The sequence below is a fragment of the Mus caroli genome, chromosome 13, assembly GCF_900094665.2.
Source record: "Mus caroli chromosome 13, CAROLI_EIJ_v1.1, whole genome shotgun sequence".
Classification (NCBI taxonomy): Eukaryota; Metazoa; Chordata; class Mammalia; order Rodentia; family Muridae; genus Mus; species Mus caroli.
This window is the reverse complement of record NC_034582.1, coordinates 51489141-51512725: the sequence shown is the minus strand read 5'-3', so window position 1 is coordinate 51512725 and position 23585 is coordinate 51489141. Positions and strand designations below refer to the sequence as shown.

Below are 23585 nucleotides of genomic sequence, written 5' to 3'. Positions count from 1 at the left end.
GGCTTGTCAGAGTGATGAGCTTCAGGAGGGGCTTGGCTGGGGACACTTGTGCTGCCAGGAATCTCGGGAACTCCTCTGGACCCTCGAGTTTTCAGTGTTGCAGAATTAGGATGAACTTGAGAGCAGTGGACCACCCTGTGTGAAGAGGGGCACTCGTATAGACAGAAGGCTCCTATGGACTGCTTCCTCCTGCTGCCCCTAAAAGCCATTGAAGGCTGTAAGCTACACCATGAGCAGCCGAGTACAGCCACCCAGCTGGTTAGACATCAAAGTGACCTTAAAGGGCCCAAGACCTCTCTGTGTAACACCACCAGGAACTGCTTCCGAAAACTTACGGAGAGGAGAAGGAAGCAGGCAAGAACTGCATAATCTATCTCGAGATTTCCCACTGAAATTACAACGAACACGAGAGGTCTTTATAGTACTGTTGGTTCCTATATCTAGTCAGCATAGAATTAAATACCAAAAAAGTCCCTCAGAGCTGTAGTGAGTTGCAGCCAAGACCAACCAAAGGTATTAATCTCACCCAGTCCCGCTCTGTCTGTCTTCCCACGGCTCCCTTCCTGGTTGGCTTGCCGAGAAGGTGACCTACACCCTTCTTGAATTTGCCAGACTGTTCCACTCAAGTTGTTGCTCTGGCCGAAGTTCCTGCCTTCCATCTCCCCTTTCTACCTTCTCTTCTGACCCCAGCCCTATCCTTACTAGACAATCACATCTTCTATTTAGTGGCTGTAGAGTGTGGGTTCTCTGGTCCCCATAGCTGTCTCCTTTAGCAGGGCTCTGTCTGGTGTCCTCTCACTGTGTGGTCTTACACCTGTTTGTTTGTAGGGACTGGTCTGGATCTTGACAGAAGCCTGGCTCCTTATAGGACTCTCATTTCAGCTGGAAGAGCCACCTGGAAACTAGGTCCCTCCACATATAGCTCATTATCGAATTTCATTAGATCCTGACTGCTGGTAGCTGGGATAGACTTGGATAAATATTTATCTGCCATCTTTATAAATCTGGATACCACTGCTGAAAATCAGTATCTCCATTTACGGAGAAAATAAGGGTGACTTAGTCAAGGCAGCAACATTTTCCCGGCCCTCCCATCCCTCCCTCAGGCCTTGGTGGTCTCTAGTCCAGACTCAGAGCCTGGTCTGTGGTGATATTTTGAGAGTGTCAGGCAAGCGCTTTTGAGCATGGAGCAGTTTATGTTTGTTGAGCACTTAACTCTGTGCCAGGTACCAGTGAAATGTTTTCCATTGGGCAGCTCACTGAATCCACAACTCACCCGAAACTCTTCCAGACAGAGCTGCTCAGCACAGGTAACTCAGCTCCCCCCAGGGCGGCTCCTCCACAGGCTCTTCTGGGTCAGAAGCCTCAGCAGGTAAAGAACACTTTACCTACCTAGGACCGCTCGCTCGCCCACTCTGCACCTCCTTGTTTCAGGCCGCCCCTGGGCAGGCACCTCAGGAGGACTAGTGTATGCCCAGACTTTGTTAGTGAAGCCTCAGCCTGGGTACCAGGGCAGTCACAGGAAACTACCAGTGTGTGCCCAGGACCTGTTTGGGCTGTAGACTGCAGGATGGCAGACAGGCACGAGGCCAAGGGTAAGGGAAGTCCAGAGCTTGCGTGGGAAAGGGTGTGGCCAAGGAGGGGCTGGTCCTTGGGTGACCTGTGCTGGGGTTTCAGGAGGACCTGGCCAGTGCTGGCAGACACGGAACAAGCACATTGCTGGGGATCAACCGTGCAGCCAAGAGCTGCAGGAGGAGTCGCATAGGCCACAGATCTGGAAGGCTTGCCCAAGCCGGGGTGTAAGGTTGTGTTGCTCAGGGTTCTGAGAAGGGAGAGGATAGTAGGAGACTTCTGGACCAATGCCCATTTGGCCCCTCAAAGAAGAGGGTGTAGAATGGAGTTCTGGGTGCGTGTAGAGCTTGTGCAAATGCTCAGACAGTGGCCCCAGAAGCTGCGGCCCTGCTTGGGGTCCCTCCTTTTGCAGCAGTCTGCTCCTTCTGTTACCCCTAGAAACACTCGGCTCTGGAGGGCAACCTGAAGTTCCGTGTGCTCACAGCCTTGCTGTGAGGAGGCTGCACCATCTTCGAGGCCACGTCTAAGCCCTGGACAGTGTGGAGCAGTGTGATTTGCGATTGCCCACTCTTGTTTAGATGTCTTCCCGGGTTTCCCTGGCTCCCCAAGGCTGTGCCGCCTGTGTGAGCTCCTGTCAAAGCACCGCCCCCACAGCATGCACAGCTCGCTGCTGTGCCTAGTTTCCCTCTAGAAGTCCATCTGGGAGGTGGTGCCAAGCGGGGGCTTTTGAAACCAGCTCCCTCTTTACATTTTAGCCTCTAAGTCATTTCATTTCGGCAGACATCTGATTCTTCACCCTTCCTGGGCTGAATTAGGAACAAATGGCTGTGGCCTTCCATACTAAAACAAACATGCACATTAACCATCTCCTTGTAAACTGATTGAGAGACCTTGAAAGTGAGCAGTTGGGGGTGCAGAGGGCCCCCAAGGCTGGGCTGCACAGGCTTCCTGAGGCCACCTCCCTGTCCTCCTCTTCCTCCTCAGAGTTCTGTAGCCTCAGCAGCTGGCTCTGGTTCTCCTGGGGCCACGGGGCCCCCTGCTGGGGTCAGATGAAAGTCCCAAAGCCCATCCTAAGGCAGAGCTAGCAGCAAGGCTGCCTGTGGCTGCCTGGGGTGCTGCGTTCTGTCAAGGCAGGTCTGGCAGGACTGAGGTTAATGGAGTTCAAGTGCATTTTTCAAACATATGTAAACTGTTAAGTGTAACAGCAAAGGAGAAACTGCTGGGGAGGAGGCACCAGGGTTTCTGTGCCTTTCTCTTGCTTTCGCTTCCCATGCACACCTATTCACCCGGTTACTTAGATGGAAGGAACCCTGGTGTTCAAGACTGTGCTGCCACTGTCTCGTCCCGTTATCCCTTTCCCCCCTACCCCCAATAAGGGCATTGTAGTATGCAGTAGCTTGCATTTACTAGGCATTTTACTTAGTAACTCAGCCTTTACAAACAGTTTGACAGAATGGGAAACTGAGGCTGGGCGTTTTCTCCGCCACAGCAAATATCAGGAGCTAAGGTTCAAACCTCCGGGCCCAGGGCCTCCCGTGGTGCGTTTGCCCTCATGGCTGCCACCCTTCGCCTTAGTCCAGCTGGAGGTGCTGGAAGCTCACGGGTGCAAAGGAGGGCTTCCTGGGGGAGGATCTGCTGGAGCACGGAGATCGGCAGTGGGTTACAGCAAGGTGAGGCTAGCCAACAATACATGTGTCGCTTTTCCGTTAGCGTGCGTGTCAAATATCCTTACTCTGACTTTACTCTCCTTGTCCAATGGAATGGATTTTAGAGACTCCCAAGTTAGGCTGTGGATCTGTCTCGTTGGTAGTCTTTGTGGGACTGGGCCAGACGCCGCCTGGATCACGGAGCTGAGAGCAGGGATTGGCTTGGGCAGCCTTGCAGGAAGCAGAAGAGTGGCTTGCCCCTGAAGACTGTCTAGTGCCTGCACAGCCTTTACTCCACAGAATGCCCCAAGCCCAGGGCAGGGCAGGAGTGGGCTCTGGGACAGGCCAGCAGCAGGGAGCCTCCCCGTGGCAGAGCTCCAGCAAGGGATAGCTCTGCAGGCCACAGTCTCCACATCCTCCCTGCCCCAAGGTAGGAGGAAGCAGTAGAGTCTGTGGTGGACTCCAGGCCCCTGAGGGAATCGGAGGGGGGGCCAAGGTGTGGTCAGGACACGGGAAGTTCTTAGCAGTTGCCCTCCAATTGGGGTTGATTGGGTTAAGGCCTTCCGGAACAGTGTCCCAGCTCTGAACCTAGTGAAGTCAGTGGAGGGGCGAGGAATCAAAAGGAATACAATAAACAGATTTCCCTGTCTTGCTGTTGGCTCCGTAGCAGGTATCTGTACTCTCTTTGGGATTACGTGAACATTTGCTTTCTTTGATTCCTGATTGTTACTTTCAATTACTCTTTCGTTAGACAAGATGCTTCAAACAGTTCTGGAAAAGCCCCAGATTCTTTCCCATTGCGAGGCTGTGTTTGGAGTTTGGCTCGACCTCACCGCATCACCTGTTAACTGTTAAGAGTCTAATTCTGCAAGCCATGACTTCATCTCCCTAAAGGACGGTGGACGGAATGCTCCCATGGAGCAGAGTTGTTTCAGTTCAAGATGCTGCATTGTGGGGAGGGGGAAGGGCCAGGCTCTAAGCCTTGGCCAGCCGGCTGGACAAGGGATGGAGCTGCTGGCAACGCATGGCCTCGTCCAAGGCCGCGGGAATCTTGTCACATTGCTCTAAAGCCATCAAGTTTCAATAAGGCTGGGAGCTCTGGGCCCTGAGGAGACATGGCCACCTCGCCAGTCCTGGCCACCACAGGCCAGGAGCCAGTTGCTCATGAGGAGAGTGGAATGCTTGTGTGTCTTACAAGTCAGATCTTAAAATAACACTAAAAGAATAGCTACCAAGCTACTCGGCGGTGGGCCTCACACAGTGTTTCTGCCTGGGGAACTTTTACCATATTTAGAATCCTCTCTAGAGCTGACCTCATGCACTCTGGGCCCCAAATGAGGCCAGTGTTGGTCATTAGCTTGTCTCTGGCCAGGAAGAGGATTCCTCTGGTGAGGGCTGGTGAGGGTTTCTGGCTCTTCCCTTCCGAGCTCCCAGCCCGGCCTTCCATGGTTCTTCTTCACAGGTTTCACTTTGTTGTTGTTTTCTTTCTTATTGTAGTCTCCAGGGATAGCTCCTAAATAGCCCTCCGAGGAGTGGCTCAGAGGTCATGCCCTGGAAATCATGGAGAAGGCTTTGTGTTTGTAAATTAGGTATCTTTGTGGGTGATTGTGTTTCTCAGAATTGTATTACCCTTCAACTAGCCGGTCAGTGAGAGGAGCGTATAGCATGGCATGGGTGCCTGTGAGCTAGGGGCAGAGGCAGAAGTTGGCTCTGGTCTAGCTTAGCAGGTGCCCCCTTCGTGGTGGGGCTTGGGCCTACCTCAGGTATGGAGTGCAGCAACCTGTTGTAGAAAAAATGTTAGTATTAGTGTGTGTGTGGGGGGTGGGGTGGGGGTGGGGGTTCTACCCTGCCTTTGATTCAGTTCCCAGATAAAAGACACACAGCTTTTATATTTATAATAAGCCTTAATCAAGCGCTAGAGCTGGGCAGATGACTACTCTCTGTGCTATTATGTCTACTTCCCTATCAATAACTTACCATGTTCCATCTGGGCTGCTCTTACTCCAGTTGGCCAGCCTTCATGGCCATGTTTTCATGACTCACCCACACCACAGTGTCTTCTCCTCTCTCCACCTTCTCCCTTCCCTCATGGTCTCACCCCAGACCCCAAGGCCAGGAACCCAAACCCCGCCTATAGTCTGTAGGCATCTTCATTCACCAATCAGGGATAACTTGGGGGCCAAGGTTATATAGCATCATTTGCATTCATGCAGATCCTCTCATCCTTGTGGGTAACCAGGCCTTGGGGCCATTAGTTAGCATGGGGTGTGGTGGCCTACCCTAGGGCTATGGGTGCAGTGGCCTACCCTAGGGCTATGGGCTGTAGCTCAGTCTCCATGGTTTTGCTATCCACATAACTCACCAAGGTCACATTCTGAGAAGCAGACTTCAGGACCCCCCAAGTGGTGTATGCCCTGCTGCAGAGTCCAAGCAGCCATCTTCTCCCAGTGTGCCCCAAAGAGCAAACGGGAACTGCTCTGTCTCCCTGAGTGGCTGGCAGTTTATACCCCTCCTTCCCTGCAGCAGGCAGCTCTCTCCTGGCCAGAAAGGCTTTTACTTTATTGCTGCTTCTAAAACTGGGCCTCTGATGAAAGGGCAGAGGGTATTACTGCTGCTCAGCATTGGGGGACGTGTGTTGTGGCCCCTGCTCTCTCAGCAGTCAGCGTGTGTCCTTCATCTTTCTCAACTTGTAAAATGCCCAGGCACTGCGGTGCCGAGGCAGATTGGGGTGTGGAGCATGTCTTCTGTAAAAGGTGTGCCTTTGAGGTGCTTCGGTCTTTATGTCCCCTGATGATAGGGTTACTATGGTTACTGTCCATCTGGAAAAACACGAGTGTAAACAAGGTACAGTACTTGCTCAGTGAGCTGGAACCTCTCCATGCTCCTCCTTACTGTTGTAATGGATACACTCCTGCTTCCTGCAGAGTCCGGGGCCCCTCTTTAAGGGTAGGAGCCCAGGCCTGCGCATCCATCTCAGCTTGTGCAGAAAGGAAGCCTTGGACCTGAGCTCCTTGTTGCGGACGGGGAAGGTGAGGGAGCGGCCCCCTTCCCCTGCTCCTTCCCACGAGTGCCCATTCCTCGGCCTACACACCCACCCCACTGCCACTCCCACGGGGCTTCAGGCATTCTACAAGGAGTCCTTGAAACTTCCCAGGGGGAAACTAAGGCCGTTGAAACTGGAGCCAAAATCTAGAACCCTGGGTGTTGGCTCGTGAGACCTGGAAGGTGTCCTCTGGGTCTTTGGCCTCTGTCTGGCATTTGTTTTCTTCTTGCCCTCCCACCCGAGTCCGTGCCCACACCACTCAGGCTTTTGCCTACATCTCCCCTCCTCCACCACCCCCACATCCCTCCCCCCCCCCCCCCCCCCCCCGGCTTTCTGCTTGCACTCCTGCAGGGAGGGAAAACACACTTCTCCAGAAATGGCCCCACATCATTAGTTCATCAAGGGTTAGGCTTAAGGATTTGGTATGACAGCCCACCACTTGGGTACCTGTATGTACCCTGTTGTTAACAAGGACCAGGTAGGTTATTCTTAGCACATGAGGGTCCACAGACTCAGACCTACCAGCCACTGTCTGTATGCTCTGGCCCTGGATACCGACAGCTCCTCCTTCCCCGTAGCCTCAGAAAGGAGGATGAAGGCTGAAGAGGGGAAGAAAGCTTTTAAAAAATGAGCTACCCAGCTCCACAATGCAAGAGGCCTCTCTCATGCCACCCAAAGTGTTAAGTTCCAGCCCTGGCCTGCTCTGATGGGCTCTTCTCCCTGCACTTAACTGCCAGAGTCTGCTCTTTTAGCACCTCAGGCGCCTACTTTGCTAACTTTTGAACTGTGGCAGGACAGCAGCCTTGCAGGTGTGCTACCTCCACCTCAAGCACAGAAGTCCGAGGGTCTGCTGGACCACAAGCAGGCATTTCTGTATCCTGAGGCACCATAGACGTCTGCCTTCTTCATCTGGCAGAGGGGTCCATGAGCAGTTCTAGGGAACGTTCAGGAGAGCAAACCCCTCAATACATTGTCCTGAGGTTGTGGGGAAACAGCTAAGGTGGGAAGAGCGAGCTTTTCCTCCAGCTAGTACCTCACATACTGGCCATTCTCTTTGCCTCACACCCGTGGCTCTGGTGGATGTGAAGCCCAGGTATGGTACTCTCTAAAGCTCTGGCCTGTGCAGCCTTGTGTTGAACTTCGTTCCTGCTGGTAAGACAGGAACCTCAATGCCTCTGTGTCCCTTCTCAAACACGGGGCTGTTCATCTCTGTGTGAGGACTGAGCAAAAGGATGTCCTGGATTTAGGGAAGGCAACCTGCTGTTCCCAGTGCGACTGAGTCCCCCTTGCCCTGTCCCACTGCTATTATAAAAGTGTTCAAGAGCAGCCAGGGACTCGAGTCTTTATGTATGTGTAGCAGCAGGTTTTGCATGGGGCTTAGTTGTTAATAATAAACATATACATATCATCTCAAGTGTGCTGGTACATGCACCACTGTAGCTCTCAGGAGACTGAAGCAGGAGAATCACAGGTTTGAGGCTAACCTGGCTACGTAGTAAGTCAGGCCAAAGTGAGACTCTGTCTCAAAGCAAGCACAGTAGACAGTTATCAGTACCATTAAGTTTCAGGCTTGGTTTTCATGCTATTACCTGCTGAGGGTTAGGTCTGTTACTATGAGTTGCTAAATACAGGCCCCCGAGGTCTGGTTGCCACTGACAAGGAGATCCTCATGCACACCAAGCTATGCTGTGTAACTTTGCACCTTAATTTAAAACTGTTGGTTGAATAAAGATGCCTATAGCCTGTAGCTGGGCAGAAGAGAGGTAGGTGGGGCTTCAATTACCAGACTGGTTTTGAGGAGAGACCTTGAGGAGAAGAGAGAGGAAGATGCCATGGGGTAGGTCGATCATGAGAGCATGGCATGAGGGTTGACCAGATAGAGTAGGAGCAGCCCAGGCGGAACATGGCAGGTTAATTCTTGGGGTTATTAACAGGGAAGTAGACAGAATAGCATAGAGGGCCAATATCTGCCCAGCTCTACTGCTTTAAAGGCTTCTTATAGATATAAAGGTTTTATGTCTCTTATCTGGGAACTAAATGATCAAAGGTGAAGTAGAAAGCCCCGGATAATGTTTAACACCACACCTACCAGTTTATACCCACTTATTCCAGGAGGCGTCCAAGCGCTGGCCATGTCAGAACAATCTAGAAAATACAGCATGACTGGAGTATTAGAGGATCTTTAGTGTAGCAGGTCAGACTGCTACACTGAGTTGGCCTGGAAAGTGGTACAGGAGGACATTATAGGCAGGGTGGTGGCGAGGGCAGCGGGCATTGAGGAACAGCATGCCATGAAGACAGTGAGGATCAGGGATGAGGTGGGCTGGTTGCTAAGGGAGTCGGGAGGGATCCCTTGCCAGCGGGGACTCCTCGGTGCATTGATGACGCTGATGACACGTTAGGGCTTTCCTTTCTCTCATGAGGCCACTCCCCAGGCAGGAAAATAGACGGTTTGAGCATCAGGTGCAGGTTGGACTCCGTCTCGCCGTCTTGTTTTAGTCCCTCTTGTGATGATTGTTTTGAAGAGACTTTGGACATACAGAAAGCTGAAAAATAATATTGTGTTATTTTTTCTTCAATAATTCCTTTTTATTTTTTATATGCATTGGTGGTTTGCTTGCGTGTTTGTCCATATGGCGGTGTCAGACTGCCTACAACTGGAGTTACAGATGGTTGTGAACTGCCATGTGGGTGCTGGGAACTGAACCTGGGTCCTTTGGAAGAGAAGCCAGTTCTCTTAACCACTGAGACATCTCTCCAGCCTCTATTGTATTATTCTTAGTCTAGAAATGGTCTATACACTTACTACAAGGGACAGTGTGCTGCTTTGGTACATGCGCACATGGGGGAATAAGGAGATTAATTTGATTAACGTATCTGTCCTTCATATTCCTGTGTTTAGGTTTGGAGAACATTTAAAATATATGTTAGTGATTAGGAAATACATAGTACTATCAACTCTAGTCTCCTCTCTGGGCACATCACTAAGATTTTCCCTAGATTCTAACCTCCTCCTCATACCTCCCAACTGTCATTTCCCCTCTCCCCACCCCCCTCGCCAGCCTCTGGTGATCACGCTCTGTTCGTGGCCTCGAAGTCAGACTTCTTTAGATCTGGTATCAGAGTAAGCTCACAGAGCGTTTATTTACCTTTCTATGCCTGGCTTCTTTCATTTAGACAAGTCACCTGAGGTCTCTAAAGTTCAGGTCTGTCCATGTTACAGAAGGCAGGGTTTCTTTGGCAGAGGGGCTCTGATCACGTGCAGGTTTAACAGGAACTACCACGTTTGCTGTACTCACTGTGCCCCATTCCTAGGTACTTCAGCATGAATCTCCTCTTTTATTTTGATTTTATGTGCATGAGTGTTTGCCTGCATGTGCGTTTATGTGCATACAGTGCAACCAGAGGCCAGAAGCCGATGTCAGAACCCCTGGAACTGGAGTTACATGTGGGTCTGAGCCACCGTGTGGGTGCAGGGAATTGAACTCAGGGCCTCTAGAAGAACAGTCTCCAGGCACAGCACTAATTTCTTAGGAGTGGCTGTGCTACTATACAACTTAGGCAAGAATTCTCATGTTGCAACTCCCGTGTTCAGGCCTCTTCACATGTCTCCAGAAGGACTTTGGAGGATTCCGTTAAAGTCACACATTGTAGTTGGTCCTGTCTCTAGCTTTTTAGAGCCTGCACTATCCCCACCCTTTTGTTTTGTGTTGCTATGACATTGCCTGTGTGAGCCTGGCCACAGCTTCCTGGTTTCATATCCCAACGTGCAGGTGTTCTTCTTTGATTCAAGCATCAAAGATTTCTCAAACACCGGCTATATCAAGTCCCCTCCCCTTGAGTTCTACAGACGGGTGACACATCACCAGATGTGCAGGCATGGTGTCCTTCAGGCCACATTGCAGGTGCATGCAGTTGGCCATGTCCACATCCAAGCACCCCTCACAGGCGGCTCTGTCTGGGAAATGGGAGCCAGAGCTGGATTTAGACCTTAGTCTCACTACTTGTTTACCCAGTGCCCTCTGCTGGTCCCCATTCCTCCTAACCTCTGTTTCAGAACAGAAGGTGGGACCTTCAAGTCCCACCCAGCCTTCCTGTTACATCTGAGTGGCTGCCTCAGAAGTACGGCTTGCAGAACACATCTGCCTGGGGATTCGGGGCCATGTGAGTTCTCTTGTGCCCTGAAATGACCGCATGCTTTTATCTGCCCTACAGCTGAGATCCTGGAGCTGGCTGGCAATGCAGCAAGAGACAACAAGAAGGGACGGGTCACACCCCGGCACATCCTGTTAGCTGTGGCCAATGATGAAGAGCTAAACCAGGTACTCAGGGGTGTGTGTGTCTAGCCTGTCCCCAGACATGCTAGCATATACTCAGACCACCCAGGAGGGGCTGTGGTGACTGGCAAGACCCTAAGCATCTATCTCCCTGCCTTTTGGAGCTTCACTGAAAGTAGGGTAGGGAGATGAGGTGGGTGCTCTGCTCTCCTAGGTGTGATAGCATAAATTCAGACCAAGTTAGGGCCCAAGGACTCGAGTCCCATGTGGTAGGTAGGTCTGAGTCCTGCCAGCCTCTTTGTAGTTGCCTTGGAGTCAAGTGCTGTCGCAGCTTGGAGCAGATGCGTGTGAGCAGGGCTGAGCTCCGGCGTCAGGCAGGGCTCTCCTGGAGCAGGCAGTCTGGCTCACCACCTGCGACTTTGGTTTTCCCCATAAGCTGCTAAAGGGTGTCACCATAGCCAGTGGGGGCGTGTTGCCGAATATCCATCCTGAGTTGCTAGCGAAGAAGCGAGGATCCAAGGGAAAATTGGAAGCCATCATCACGCCTCCGCCAGCCAAAAAGGCCAAGTCTCCATCCCAGAAGAAGCCAGTGGCTAAGAAGACAGGAGGCAAGAAAGGGGCCCGGAAGTCTAAGGTATGGGATCTGGCAGGGATGTGTGGGATGGGGTAAATAAGGTCACAGGGGACCCCCCTCCCTTCTCAGAGCTGATCCCTGGTGGGGGAACTGACTGAGGAATACGTGGGAGTCCCAACACACTGGCTACTCGAGAGTGGCTCGTGGAACCTGGGTTCAGCTGGAAGACTGGGCATGGGGATGGGTAGTGGCTTCCAGGGAGCAGCAGGAGGTGGCCGGTAGCCCAGCTGCACCCCTCCTGTACCCGGTCTCCCGAGTAGATGCCTGGGCCTGTGGAAAGGTTTCCCTGTGCCAGGGATCACTAATAATACCGTCCTCAGAGGGGCCATCTGTGCACATGCCTGGATGCTCAACTCGACAATCTCATTGTGTTGCCATGGCTACATGTCCTCCTTGGGTGCTCCAGTAGGAGCGCTCCAGACAGCTGTCTTTCAGAACACTTGCTTCAGTCCGGAAAGAAAAGCAGTGCACTCTTCAGACAGTTGCTCCCAGGCCGAGCTTCACCCAAAAACATTGTCCTAGATGCTGGTCCTCTGTGGGAGCCTCCCAAGCATAGCCTAGAGTTGCTTTGATGGGGAAGGGCAGACACACCCCCATCTGTTGGCCTTGTTTTGGGGCCTGTGTTATCTAAAGAGAAGAAAGAGAAGGCACTGTGTCTCCTCACACATACTCGTGAATGCAAACAACACCCCCCAATACCCTCTTTCCAAGGCCCAGAATTGTCCCCCACTCATGGAGAGAGAAGCCTGACCTTGAAGAGAGGCCAGTATTTCTAGATACTAGAAAGCCTTCTACCTTGCTCAGGAGTCCAGGAGGAGGTGGCAGCAGGGACAGGCAGGGAAGAGACTTCCCTCTCCCTGTATTTGCAGTTTGGAGGAAGGGTAGGGCCGAGGAAACAGGACAAGCCCCAGGGTACCTGCTTTGGAATGCCAGGAGAAACACAGAGAAGCCAAGTCTCTTCTCCCTTAAAAATGGCTGCCCACAGGGAGGTCCTGGCATTGGGTGCTGGCACCAGCAGGGTAGAACCACGTTTCCAGCTTGACCCTTACCCTGGCTGCATCTTAGCCTTGCCCTCTTTCCTACACTCAAGTCATGCCATCTGAACACCTTAGATGTATGTGCTGGAGCAGACTTGGCTGAGCCTCGTTCCCCCTGACCTTAGTCTTCTCTTGTTCTTTTCTGCCCAGTGACTTCCTGACCTTTGCAGCTTACCAAACTCCTTATGGAGTGGGAGAGTGTATGTGTGAGTATGGGGGATGGGGAGGGAGAGAGAGAAAGAGACAGAGACAGGGGAGAGACAGAGAGGTGTATTGTGATGTGTGTGTGTTGTGTGTGTGTTTATGTGGTGTATTTCTGTGTCTCTCCAGCCCCTAGTAGCTGTGTTTCTAATAACCATATGTCAGTAATCACTCAAACATTCAGCTTTTCTCTTGATTACAAAAGCAGGGAGCCTGTGATGGTGGTCTGTTTTTCTTCCACACAATAAAACACATTGTCTGCTTACTGTACCAGTATTTGGCTAACATTAAACCCTGGGGGAAGCTGAAATTGGAACCGTGAACAGCTAATTTTCAAAACATTTGTTTAATGTAAATTGTGGTGTCAGCTCCCAGAAACAGTGGAGGCCCCGGCATTTCCATGTTTCATGGAATGTTCTGAAAAAAAAAAAAATCACCTTTCCAGGGGCATGCGCAGAGCGCCCCACCTCAGGGACGTGCTAAAACACTTGTGCTGAAAGGGAGTTGGTATTTTTCAAGTGTCAACACTGGAAGTCCAAATCATAATTTCCTCCCTCAATTCTATATAATTTGACGGTTTTGAAAATGTCCAGTGTGACAGCCAAGTCAGCTGCAGGGAGCAGGCGGAGGGCACAGAAAGTGCCCCCCCCCCCCAGCACACAAGCACTCCAGGCCAGCGCTCTGGCTGTGCCCTAGGCTCTTCCTACTTGGGTGGCCTCAGGCAAGCCTGCCCCCTTCTCTGCCTTGGCCTGCCCTAGTCCATAAAATGACAGCGCCTGTTCCAACTCTACAAGCCAGTGACTCTGGGCATATTGCATAATGTATTTTTGTATATGTAATGCGTGTAAGTTTGGCAGGCAAAAAAAGTATGCAGGAAAAATCCCGCCCCTATCACAAACTATAATGAATTAATAACCTACTTTCCAGAAAGTCTATGTATATAAAAACATGTACTTACGGAAACCCTTCCTATTCTAGATGTGTAAAACACAAGTCACGCAAGCACTGTTTTGGACGTGTAGTGTTAAAAGTGGAAGGCCTAGTCTGTGACCTGGCTGTATTCTAATTCTGCTGCTTGTGTGTTCTTGGTAGGTTCCCTGTGGTGCTCAGCTTCCCCGTCTCTGGGGTGAAGCTAAGCAGGAGGAACCTGGGAGAGTTTAAGCCAGAACTCAGGCAACACTAGCAACAGCCTGTGTCCTGAGAGAGCCGCGGTTACCCGGACTATGTCTCTGTGCTGCCATCCCAAACCCGCCCTTTTCCTATGTGAGGACCCCCAGGTGAGGAGGGTGTCCTCATTGCTCACTACCTGTCAGAAGACCAGGCTGATTGTGGCAAGTGCCTTGGCTTTCAACCCGTGGGTCACAGTCACATATCCGATACCCTGCCTATCTGTTGCAGGATATTTGATCACACCACGAACCCCGATTGTGTTGTTTCCTGAAAAAACCTGTTTCTGGTTATGGTGTGGCTCAGCCTTAGGACACAGCTTTAATCCCAAACAATGAAGGGAAAGTTAGTTTGTAGAAGGAAGTGCCATCTTTGAAAGTGATGTCTAATTGAATGGCACACAAAGTCATGGATCAGAGAAAGATTTGACAGGATAGGATCTGCCCAACTCTCACGAGAAGAGAGAGGAAAGGGAAGCTACTTGAGGCACAGTGCAGAGGGAGAGAAAGAAGGTAGTCTAACTGGGACAGTTGTACTGAGACAGATTGACGAGAGAACAAGCTAGACACAGGATAAGACAGAATGGGGCAGAGAATGAGAAGGAGCCAGAAGATCAGAATAGATTGCTAGAGTTAGTTTGAAGCCAAGCAGAGCAACTCAGGAGACACATCCAGTTTGAATCAGCCTGAGAGAGGAGCTTGAGTCAGAACAGCTGAGTTGACCATCCAGCCAGAGCTCAGAAAGAGCTAGGAAGGGTAAGCTTATTCAGCAGCAGGTCTCAGACGCTGAAGATAATCTAGGCCTGGATTAGATTGTATGGAGGCCAGAAGCTTCCAGGACTAGGCCTCAGTTAAGCAGACAGAAGCAATGAGCCTCAGATGACAATTAGATCAGGTGAGTAAAAGTTGCTTTTACACGTATCACATATTTACTTCATGATCACAACTAGCAAAATTACAGTTATGAAATAGCAAAAAAATAATTTTATGGCTGGGGAGGTCACAACATGAGGAACTGTATTAAAAAAAAAGTCTTCGCATTAGGAAGGTTGAGAGCCGCAGTATAAAGAGATGTCCAAGAAAGGCATTTCTTAATGAGGAATTGCCACACCCGACAGTCTGCTGGCCTTTTAGTGATGGCTAGGAGCTGAGGCATAGGTGAGCTTGGTTGTTGGGTTTACCTCCATCATTTTTGACACTGAATTCCACAGAGTCTTAAATGTGCACAGATTGGCTTTGACAGCCTCTAGGCTTCTTCAAAACAGCCCTGCACGTGGCCAATGCTCAACACTTTTGCGTTTATATACAATGTAAGATCCTAAAGATCTTACAGTCATTTGAGTTAGGTGTGATTGCTTAGATCTTTCTCCAGAGCTTAGATCAGAAAAGCCTGCTGCCTGTGTCACCACACCATGAAAGAAAAGGCATCTTTCTTCCAAGACAGTAGGAAGGGATGCGAATACAGGCTGTAGGCTTCACTTGAACACAGTTGTGATCAGAAAGCAGTTGCTGCTTGTGTGTAGGGCAGTGGGGGCTGCTTATTCAAAGTTCTGCTGCTTTGAAAGGGCTCAAGTTCTCTGCAGAGAAGAAGGTTTGTTCTCTGTGCAGCACCTGACTGGTCTCTCTTCTTCGTTCAGGAGTGTTCTAGCCTCAGGTCCGTTTCCCAGTGAGGTATCTAAGGGAAGGCAAGCAGGTTTCACTTTGCCTGGTCACACAGCTGGAGGAGCCAGGATTTAAATGTGGAGCTAGCAAGTTCAAATACTATTGCTCATGCATTCTATGATCACTGGCCGCTTCCTGGCCAGAGTCCTACTGCTCTGATGGTAGAGGACTGCAAAGCCTTCCCCCGTAGGGGAAGTGAGGCCACAGTCTTCACAAGTCACTGCTGAAAGTCACCAGCATCCTCATAGCTTAAGGCTTAGTTAAACCGGTAACTGCTGAACTGGTGGGGCATTGGGAACTAGAACGCCTCTTTACAGAAACAAGCTGTGACATATGAAGTCTGACACCTGTCCTCTAGGCCTTGTACCTCTAACTCCCTATCTGTGCAGCCCCTGGGGAGAGAGATACCTGCTTCTCACTGTTGGCCGCGGACCCCAGCTGTTCCCCTTAGGAGTAACGCGGTACTCAAAGGAATAATGCTGTTGCTTAAATACCTTCCAAAAGACTTCTCTAAAAGCTTTGCAGCATAGACATTTAAAGTCTGATGCTTTTCATAAGAAATTTAAGGATATTTTGGTATGCTTTATATATTATTTATAAAATGTCAATTTTTATGCATCCTGTAGAAATACACAATGCAGTTTACTAACATTGGAAAACTTAATGTGTTTTACTTCCCTCCTTTCATTGACCCTACGAAACTTAATTCTAACATAATACTTTATTGAAGTGTGTGTGTGTGTGTGTATGTGCGCGAGTGTATGCATGTGTATGTGCCACCATTCAAGTATGGATGTCAGAAGATAACCTCTTGGATTCATTTCTCTCCTTGCACCTTTATGTGGATTATGTCCAGGCCACCAGGTTTATGTGGCTTGTGTCTTTACCTGCTGGGCTGTTTCACTGGCCTCATACAGTGCCTCATCTTTATGCCCATTGTTTTCATGACTTTTGTAGCAGAGCACTGTATTTCAGTTCACTTGAAATAGTTCTTGTGACTTTATACTAAATGATGTATATTTTCCAAGAGTGGATAGTTTTGTTTGTTTGTTTTTGTTTTTTTTTTTTTTTTTGAGACAGGGTTTCTCTCTGTAGCCCTGGCTGTCCTGGAACTCACTCTGTAGACCAGGCTGGCCTCGAACTTAGAAATCCGCCTGCCTCTGCCTCCCAAGTGCTGGGATTAAAGGCGTGTGCCACCACGCCCAGTGGCAAGAGTGGATAGTTTAATACACTTGGTAATATACATTTACTCAAACCAAGAATATTTAGTAATGATTACAGAAAAAGCTAAATGTTATGAGAAAAGTATCTTGTAGTGGAATGAATGATTTTCTCCTTCATTGGCTAAGGATCCCAGGTGTATGAATTGCTGAGTTGAGACAAAGGTCAGCGTCCTCTCCCACAGCAGAACCTGTGAGGATTTGGAAAGTCTTGCTGCCTAGAGTGACTGCTGAGAACAGAGAGGTTTGTTACAGCAGCAACAGTGTATCCTCTCTATCCTCTCTATTCTGGGGACGGTAGCAGAAACAGTATATCCTCTCTATTCCAAGGACAGATGGTCAGGGTAGCAGTGTCCTTTTGGTATTGAGAAATCTTTTAGAATGGGCTTAGATTTACAAAAAAGAAGCAAGGCACTCTCAAGGGCTCACCAGGTTTCCTTTCCTGTGGTTGACAGGCCTCACTCACCAGTGAGTAGCAGCTGACATTAGCACACTGCCATCAGCCAAGAGCTGTCTGTCACTGCTTCTCAGTGGTCTCCAGCTAGTACTCAGTGGCTACTTCAGTTTTGTTGAGAGTGCAGGACTGAAAACAGCAAACTTGTGAATGGCTTTGTCAGTCTTCGTTCCCAGAAAGTATATCACAAAAGCCTGTGCTTCCCATGCAGGTCTTGATTGTGCCTAGCTCTCTCCTTGTCATGTCCAATAAATACAAAGTATGAAGACGGCAAATCAGAGGCTCTGAACACCTCTGCTGCCCCCTCCCTCCCCAGTGCTCTCCCTCAGAAAGCACTTTTGTCTTATCTCAAAAACTTGAAGCTGTGGGCTTAGATTATTCAGTTTACAGAAGGCATCAGCTATGCCATTGCCAAAGCAGTCAACAAAGTGACATGTTTTTCTAGTGCAAGGAAGGCTGCTAATGTACCAGTGCTTGTGCATTGGGATACTAAACGGGTACCTGGATAGGACGCGGGCCTTGCCTTGCACTCACTGTCTGAGGCCGTCCTTATGGAAAGCAGGCCCGTCTGAAATACCCCCTCTTCCCACCATGAAGGCATGTGTTTGCCACTGTACTGTGCCTCCAATACACCTTAATTTTCTCCCACTGGGCCTTTCTCGGGATCAATGTATTCTGATAATCTGGGGGAAGGGAAAAGAAAAAGATGAATTGTTTAATCTGAAGTCCCACCATTCCCACTGTCCTCAACCTGTCAAATATCTGAATGTAGGAAATCCACGCACAGCCAAATGTATATTTCTATTCGTTTTCACCCTTAAAAAATGTATGCAAAAACATATGTTCCCCAGAGCCATGCATCCTTCTTACCAGTTACTTAGGCAGTGAAGTGGACCCAGGATCAAGGATGCACATTAGAAGCTGAGCTAAGGGCTCTGTAACTCTTTGGAAGTCCCTCCGGAACGTCAGGGTGCTTGTATTTTGGTCTGAGGGATGCTGAGGAATGTGCTAGAGTGGAGGACACTGTGGTTGTGGGAACAGCAGCCTCCTCATGGCCTCCGCCCCACTGTCATCAGCCACAAGTCTGCTTTCTCCTTCTGTTTGTTAAGGCAGAAGCCTGCTGCACTGTAGCTCAAGGTTGCTAAGAACTCACTATATAGTTCAGGCTGGCTTAAACCAGTAGCAGTCCTGCCTCAGCCCTCTGATCACTGGATTGCAGGAGTGTGCCTATAACAATACACTTGAGTTTCACGCAGAGATCTACAAAGGTGAAATACCTAAAAACTACTAGTGACGAGATGTTGCTCTGAATTTATAAAGTGATTCTATTCTAAATTATTAAAAATTTAGGTTTTGTTTTTAAGATTTTTCAATATTATAAGTAATAAAAATACAATTTAACTTTTTTCCCTTAAACTCTGGGCTAAGTAGCAGTCCCCACTGTGGGACATGCGGTGGCTTTGTCTCCTCTGGTCCCCACTATGGAGCATGCAGTGGCTTTATTTCCTGTGGCCTCTGAATTGGTAATGGGTGAGACCTGGGGCTCTCTCTGTTAAGGAGGAGTTGTGTGGCCCCTGCCTGATGTCCGTGTTCTAACTCTTCGGTTTGTACAAGAAGAAGCAGGGAGAAGTGAGCAAGGCAGCCAGCGCAGACAGTACGACGGAGGGCACGCCTACAGATGGCTTCACTGTCCTCTCCACCAAGAGCCTCTTCCTCGGCCAGAAGGTAGGTGGACGGCTCAGTCTGCTCCAGGGCCCCGGGGGTGGGGAGGAGGGGAGGGGAGGGCAGAGGCTGAGATTCCTGGGTGTCACTCAGCTCAGTGGGTGGACAGAACAACCCCAGGGCAGCTTTGGAAGTGGCCCCAGGGAGGGATGAATGGACAGGATCAGCAGGCAGGGTCCGGGGATGCTGCCAGGTTCCAGGAATGGGAGTGCACGCAGACACGAAGCTCCCACTGGGAGCCAGGACCCTGGAGCTCAGCCTAGGGAAGGAGGTGCTTCTAAGGAGTGGGCTGCTCATCAGGTAGTGTGGGCTGTGCAGGGAGAAGGATCCAGCTGGTCCTGGTGGGCACTGATCCGATCCAGGGAGCCGGGTTGTTCTTAGACCAACTAACAGGTGTACCAGGGGCTTCGTCACTGAACCACCAGGCGACTCCTCGAGCCAGTTGTTTGTTTTAACCACGGGCAATAAATATATTTTCAGCCGCCCCAGTGATGCAGCTTTGCCAGGACGCCATGGTTTTGTAAAAGTTGATTCACTCTTATTGAGAATAAAAATGATGCAAAGGCTTTTAAGACCTGGAAATGAGAATTGATTAAAAGAGGGGTGGGGACTGTCTCGGTGTTTTGAGTCCTCTGTAATACAATCTCGAAGGACTGAATCTGGCCCTGCCGATCCGTTGGCTTAAAGGTGCTCTGCATTGGGTTAGAAGCTGCATCATTTTTACCTCCTCACTGTCCGTGTCCTTTTGCATCCTGATGACACCGTTTTTCTCGCTCACTCATGCCCGTTGTCCCCTGCCCTCCCTTTTGTGTCACTGATTGCACTCAGGCTCTCACGATGCAATTCCTGCGGTGACGTTCCGGAATCTAACCATTGCTGTTTACATCCTGTAGCCGTTACCTGTATTCTGTGTGCATCTGTCTAAAGCGGCAGTTCTAGTTGTCATCTTAAGGTCTGGGCTCTGAAAGTTTAACTTCCTCTCAGTGCTGAAGGCAGATGCCCCGAGTCTTCCATGCCTTTCACAGGTCCTGTCAGGTTGCCTCAGTAGCCACTGATGTGTGAGACCCTCTGCTGTTTAGGGCTAGTCTCCATGCTCCCTCCCCAAAGAAGTGAGTAGCCAGGGTGGCGAGAGCTAGTGCTGATCAGCCCCTAGGGATCCCCTCTTGTCCACCCTGCTCCTAGTCACTTCCACCCTGGCCTCTCCTGATTCTGCTCCCTTCTGCCCCACCTCCCCCAAAGCCAGCCTCAGCTAGAATTCACATTCACCTCACTGCAAACATGAAAGCACCGAGCTGTGTAGGTGGCCATGTGCCAGCACAGGTGCCCTTCTGTTGCTCTGTTGCTCCAGCAAGAGACAGGACCAGGTCCACATCTGGGCTGTTGCCTGGAGCCCCACTAGAGATAACCTTGCTTGTGTCTGTACAGCTGGGCACACAGCGTTCCTCCCTCTGGGACCCTCCTGGTCTCAGATTGCAGAATGGGTATCTCAGGGATGAAAAGGGTCTAAATGCTAACCATCCCCCCCTCGGGGCTTGCAGGGTCTGAAAAGCCATAGGAACAGGGAAAGTATTGGTACAGTGACGATTGGAGACGGCCTGCTGAGCAGATGAGGGTGGGTGCCAGGCCAGGTCGGGAAGCCAGCTTGGCTGTTGGAGGTCTGGGGTTGGTGAAGACTTGCTGAGCCAGAGCCTAGAGTAGCAGCCGGCCCCGAGAACAGCGCTGGGCAGTGACTCGCAGCAGCCTGTCCACTCTTGTGGACGTCTGAACACTTCAGAGTGTGTGTACGGCAGGATGTGCCGACACCCATGCTCCCCAGGAGAGGTCCCCAGAATCACCCAAGACAGTAGCTGAGTACCTTAAGTCAGCTCAGCCCAGTCATGACACCCATATGAGGAACTAGAGTGATTCTGACCTTTCAGGAGCCCTCCACTCCTGTAGCCAAGGCAGAGGACATAATTCGGAAGCAGCCCTTGCAGGCCCCCTATTGACTTTGATGGTCAGGAGACAAGTTTAGTGTACAGTGCTGGGGGGGCAGAAGTCATAAAACAATCACAAGTGTCACACAGGCATACTGGAAACCTGGCTCGGACAGTAATTTTGGCTTGAGTTTTAGAGAACATCTCTGAAAGTGTACTTTAGAAGGGACAGCTGTGGCACCCTACTTTGTGCACCTCCTTTCCCGGCTGACAGTGAAAGCAATCCCTAAATACAGCAAGCAAGCTGGCAGAGAAATGTGATGCTGGGGCCAGAGCTGGTTGCTAAGCTACTTGCAGGAGGGCCAGCCCTGGGCTTAGGAGCCTGGGCTCTAATTGTTATTGTTAATGATGCATTTCAGACTGAAGTCTCAGGGGCAACCCCCTCATTACTCTGTGATTTCCATGTTCACACACATTGTTTTTCGCCTTGTGGTTGCACTGAGATGTGTGGCTTTTCCTAGGCCCTTTTAAAATCTCATGGTTTATTAAAAACAAGCAAACAGAAACCCCCACAGCAACAACAGCAAACCACTGGCAGTGTGTGCATCCACAGCTCTGTCAGCAGTGAAGGTTTGGCCCTCGGTAGAATATTTGAAGCAGTTGGGAAAGCAGGTTAGGGAGGGCAGAATCGAGTCTCCAAACCTCCCAAATGATCAGGATCATGGCAGCAGGGCTTCCCTTTGACCCATGCCACTTCTGAGGGTGAGAAGTTGGCAAAAGAGAGGGAACTATCAACCCTATCCCTCCATGCGAATCGCTGCCCAGCTTCTGAACCAGCACAGGGAATGCAGTCATCCTATGTGGCGCCATCCTGGCCTCAGGCAGCTTCTGGTTAGCCTTGTCTTTCTAAGGCACTGTTTGGCCAGAAGCTTACCATATGTTGGCCAAAGGCTCTGGGAAAATTTACACTAGGAACATGTGGCATAGGTACAGCCCAGCACAGATGTGAAGACAGGAGTGGCCTGCTATGGCTCCTGGGAAAGATGGACCTCATGAGGTGTCTAGGAAGAGCTCTGTTGAAGGCAACTCCCTTCCCCATTCCCTTTAGCAGGGAAGTGGACTTTGAGGCCAGGAAAAGAATCCACTTGATGTGGGTAACACAGGAAAGTGAGACCAGCCCAGGCATCCCTCTTCGTTGTCATGAATGGCACCAGAGTTTGACAGTTAAGAAAATCTTCATTACTCACTCACACGTCTTAAAATTTAATTTCTAGCCCGATTTTAAAAGGGATTGTACTATTTCCTTTAGCCAGCGGTGTCAGGTCAAGGTAGTAGATAGAACCAGGTCACTTTCCTCTTGCCATCGTTCCAGACACTCTCTCCCTCCCCCACCCCAGTAAGGCTGGACCGGCTTCATGCTGCTGGAATGCTAGCTTGGCCAAGACCCAGTTACTGAACCTGGCATCTATCTCCTTTAGTCCCACTCTAAGAGAGAGAAGATGTTCCCTGCAGCTCAAGAGTTGCATCTAATGGTGTTTGATGTTCATTGATAAATAGGATGTGACCACCCTAGGTGGCCTGAGTAGATAGCAGGTGTCAAGAGACAGGCCACCACAGGGGTGAGATCAGGGTGATAGGTTGCTGGCAGGGGAAGGACCTTGCAGTTTTCTGGGATAAGTCCCTTTCTTCCAACTGTCACCAAAGGGACACACTCTCACTCTCTTATTGGCAATGCCCCAGTGGTGTGTTCCTGCAGCAGCCAACTGGACTCAGAGCTGCACTAAAGTTCCCATGCTGTGGTATAAAACTGAAGTTTTTAATCTTCCCACAAGATGACAAAGATGTAATCACTTTACTCAAACACTGAAACCACTAAAGATCTTTCTCCTTCCCAGAAAATCAGACTATTGGGAATTTTCACAATTTCTGGCTGTCTGATTTGTGATTCATGTCCCTCTCCTCTGCCATACGCTGTGTGTGGTTGAATGCTCTTTGGCTGAGAGGTGACCGACACCAACCGACTTCTGTTTTGGCCCAGAACCTCGCGGTTCACTTGTGGATTACTAGATTGGTCCTTTCGAAGGCTGTGCCCACGTAGCCTGTGTGCCCTGTAGTCAGGGGTTTTCTTCTCTTGCCCATGGTCTTTTTCTACCTCACTACTGACCTTTGCCATTGGTTCAGCCTCCCCTAGCCAAGTTAGTTATCCATTCTTCTTTACAAAGACTGGCCCAGTCCTCTCCCCACTAGTCGTTGTCACACACTCTGTAGACCAGAGTATTCTCAATCTTTTCATACTTGTGTATATTCTATAAGAGCAGCATAGACTTATAGCCAACCCAGTGCCATGTTCTCAACATTGATGTACAAGCATGATGGACAATCCAATATTAGCCTCATGCTTACATGGGGGTGAGAGAGACTGACAGCCCTCCATTGGCTGAACTAGTACCAGTGCTAAGCAGCAGGCCTCCTGAGATGCCGTGGTCCTTGCATCTAAGAATGCTCGCCACTGGTGGCCAGAAGGAACGACAGGAAGGCCAGGAAGGACTAGGATTTCTCCAAGTAGCCAAGCTCTGTCTGCAGCTGCTTCCTGCCTCTGTCCAGCAAAGGCAGGGCACTCCAGTTTCCCCTGAGAGCCCACTTCCCTGGACCGAGGTGTCGCAGGCCACGGAGGGTCGGAGGATGCCTCCTGGCTGGTGGAATCACCCGGAGAATACATTTCCCAGACGTGCCCGTACAGTGAGAAAGAGTTTGAAGGGTTGACCCTGCATGACTTTTCAGCATCTCATCCTGTAGACACTTAGATGAGTGCTCGGCCATGCTGCACCACCAGAGGCTCTCTTCTCCACTTCCTCCTCTGCCTCCCTCTCTCCCTCACCAACCCCTTGCCTTTTCACAGAGGGTGAGTTTCTTGTTTGCTTTTCTGGTCGAGGGCATGGAATATTTTCTACGAACAGCATTTCCTTGGGAGCCCACCCCGCCCTCGCCCTCCTCCCAGCAGGAAGGCACAGCCAGGACCTGTGCTCTCCAGTGCA

The 23585-nt window shown here is 50.3% G+C and overlaps 1 protein-coding gene across 7 annotated transcripts in view; it reads left to right on the top strand.

Annotated features, from left to right (window-relative positions):
* Window positions 1-23585, top strand: part of LOC110307790 (core histone macro-H2A.1) — a 62842-nt gene that overhangs the window by 20951 nt on the left and 18306 nt on the right. For 3 of the 7 annotated variants that reach the window (XM_021180008.2, XM_021180005.2, XM_021180006.2), the window contains exons 3-5: window positions 10477-10583; window positions 10975-11172; window positions 18527-18637. In XM_021180008.2, coding sequence (XP_021035667.1) covers window positions 10477-10583; window positions 10975-11172; window positions 18527-18637 — 416 coding nt within the window. Of the gene's footprint in view, window positions 1-9396; window positions 9577-10476; window positions 10584-10974; window positions 11173-18526; window positions 18638-19114; window positions 19207-23585 lie in introns of those variants that run through there. The other 4 variants (XM_021180009.2, XM_021180007.2, XM_029468282.1 and 1 more) reach the window with 3 other exon arrangements.